Raw genomic sequence first — 1128 nt, forward strand, 5'->3', positions numbered from 1 at the left:
ATCCACATCATCATTTACCCAGAATGCTTTGCATGTAAATAAAATGGTCCCATCCGTGTAACATATTTTTTAATGTTTAGTTTAAAAATGATAAAAGCTGAACATCCTACAGTATTTTTACAGTCTTTATTTTACAGTTAAAGTWTATGTTTATCATATAAAGTCTAACGTTACAACTAATGGGGGATCCCTTTAATATTCATTGTGCAAAAGTCAAATTAAATCCAGGGTTCACAGCGTGGAAAACACTAAAACAAATTCCAAACTTTTCAGACTGGCTCCTTCCAGACCAGCTCTGCCAAACAGGAAGAGAAGAAGTACCGGAGCCCAGGGCCCGGTTCTGTGTCGGGCTGCACCTGTCTGCACAGCCTCACTCCTGGGACCCACTGTGAAACGTGTCAGCTGGGTTTGTTCCTGAGCAGCTGGAGCCCACATGATGATGCAACTCCTGCCCTTCTTGTACAGTATAGGGACACACAGCGGAGAGATGCGAGCGAGCAACAACGTGGCAAACTGTAGATTACTAACGCACAACAAGGTGTTGCTGCAGATCCCCGAACGGAACCAGCGCCTCTGACCGACCCACGAGCTGAGAACGAGCCGATCTGACATGAAACAGCCGGTGTTCACGTTCAGCCTGTACTCACGGACGARGACGAGAATTTCCTGAAGACCTGGCAGGCCGTCCACAGCATGGTGGCGACGTTTGGACTTCAAAACGCAGAGATGTTATAGGAAAAAAATATGAGGGTCAAAAGAAAAATATTAATAATAATAAAAAAGCCTTAGCTGCTCTGAAGCTGTGCGCGACTGGCCGCTCATGCGTGTTGGTGCGGCGCGGGCACGCCACAACCTCAGCTAGCTGCCTGCCTGCTTCACGCCGTGCGTGCGCGTTCACGCTTCAGATTAATTCGACGTTTGTCATCCGCGCGCACTTTTTCGTCTGATCGCTCTCGCGTTTTTTCGGCGCTAGTATGGACTGCCGTTTTAGTCCAAACACAATAAATAAACATATAAATAAATAAGGTAAAAATTTAATAATTAAATAAATAATTAAGTAATATAAAGATGCCAAAAAAACGTATTGAAATATATTAATTTTGTTTTATTTCATGGGGACATTTAGGT

The 1128-nt window shown here is 44.0% G+C and overlaps 1 protein-coding gene across 1 annotated transcript in view; it reads right to left on the reverse strand.

Annotated features, from left to right (window-relative positions):
* The window catches only part of aldh1l2 (aldehyde dehydrogenase 1 family, member L2), a gene marked incomplete in the record, with an annotated part of 44459 nt that extends 43585 nt beyond the window's left edge, over positions 1 to 874 (reverse strand). The window contains 1 exon segment of the mRNA XM_014026528.1: positions 648 to 874. Coding sequence (XP_013881982.1) covers positions 648 to 695 — 48 coding nt within the window.
* Between the last annotated feature and the right edge of the window lie 254 nt (positions 875 to 1128).

The sequence above is a fragment of the Austrofundulus limnaeus genome, unplaced genomic scaffold, assembly GCF_001266775.1.
Source record: "Austrofundulus limnaeus strain Quisiro unplaced genomic scaffold, Austrofundulus_limnaeus-1.0 Scaffold564, whole genome shotgun sequence".
Taxonomy (NCBI): domain Eukaryota; kingdom Metazoa; phylum Chordata; class Actinopteri; order Cyprinodontiformes; family Rivulidae; genus Austrofundulus; species Austrofundulus limnaeus.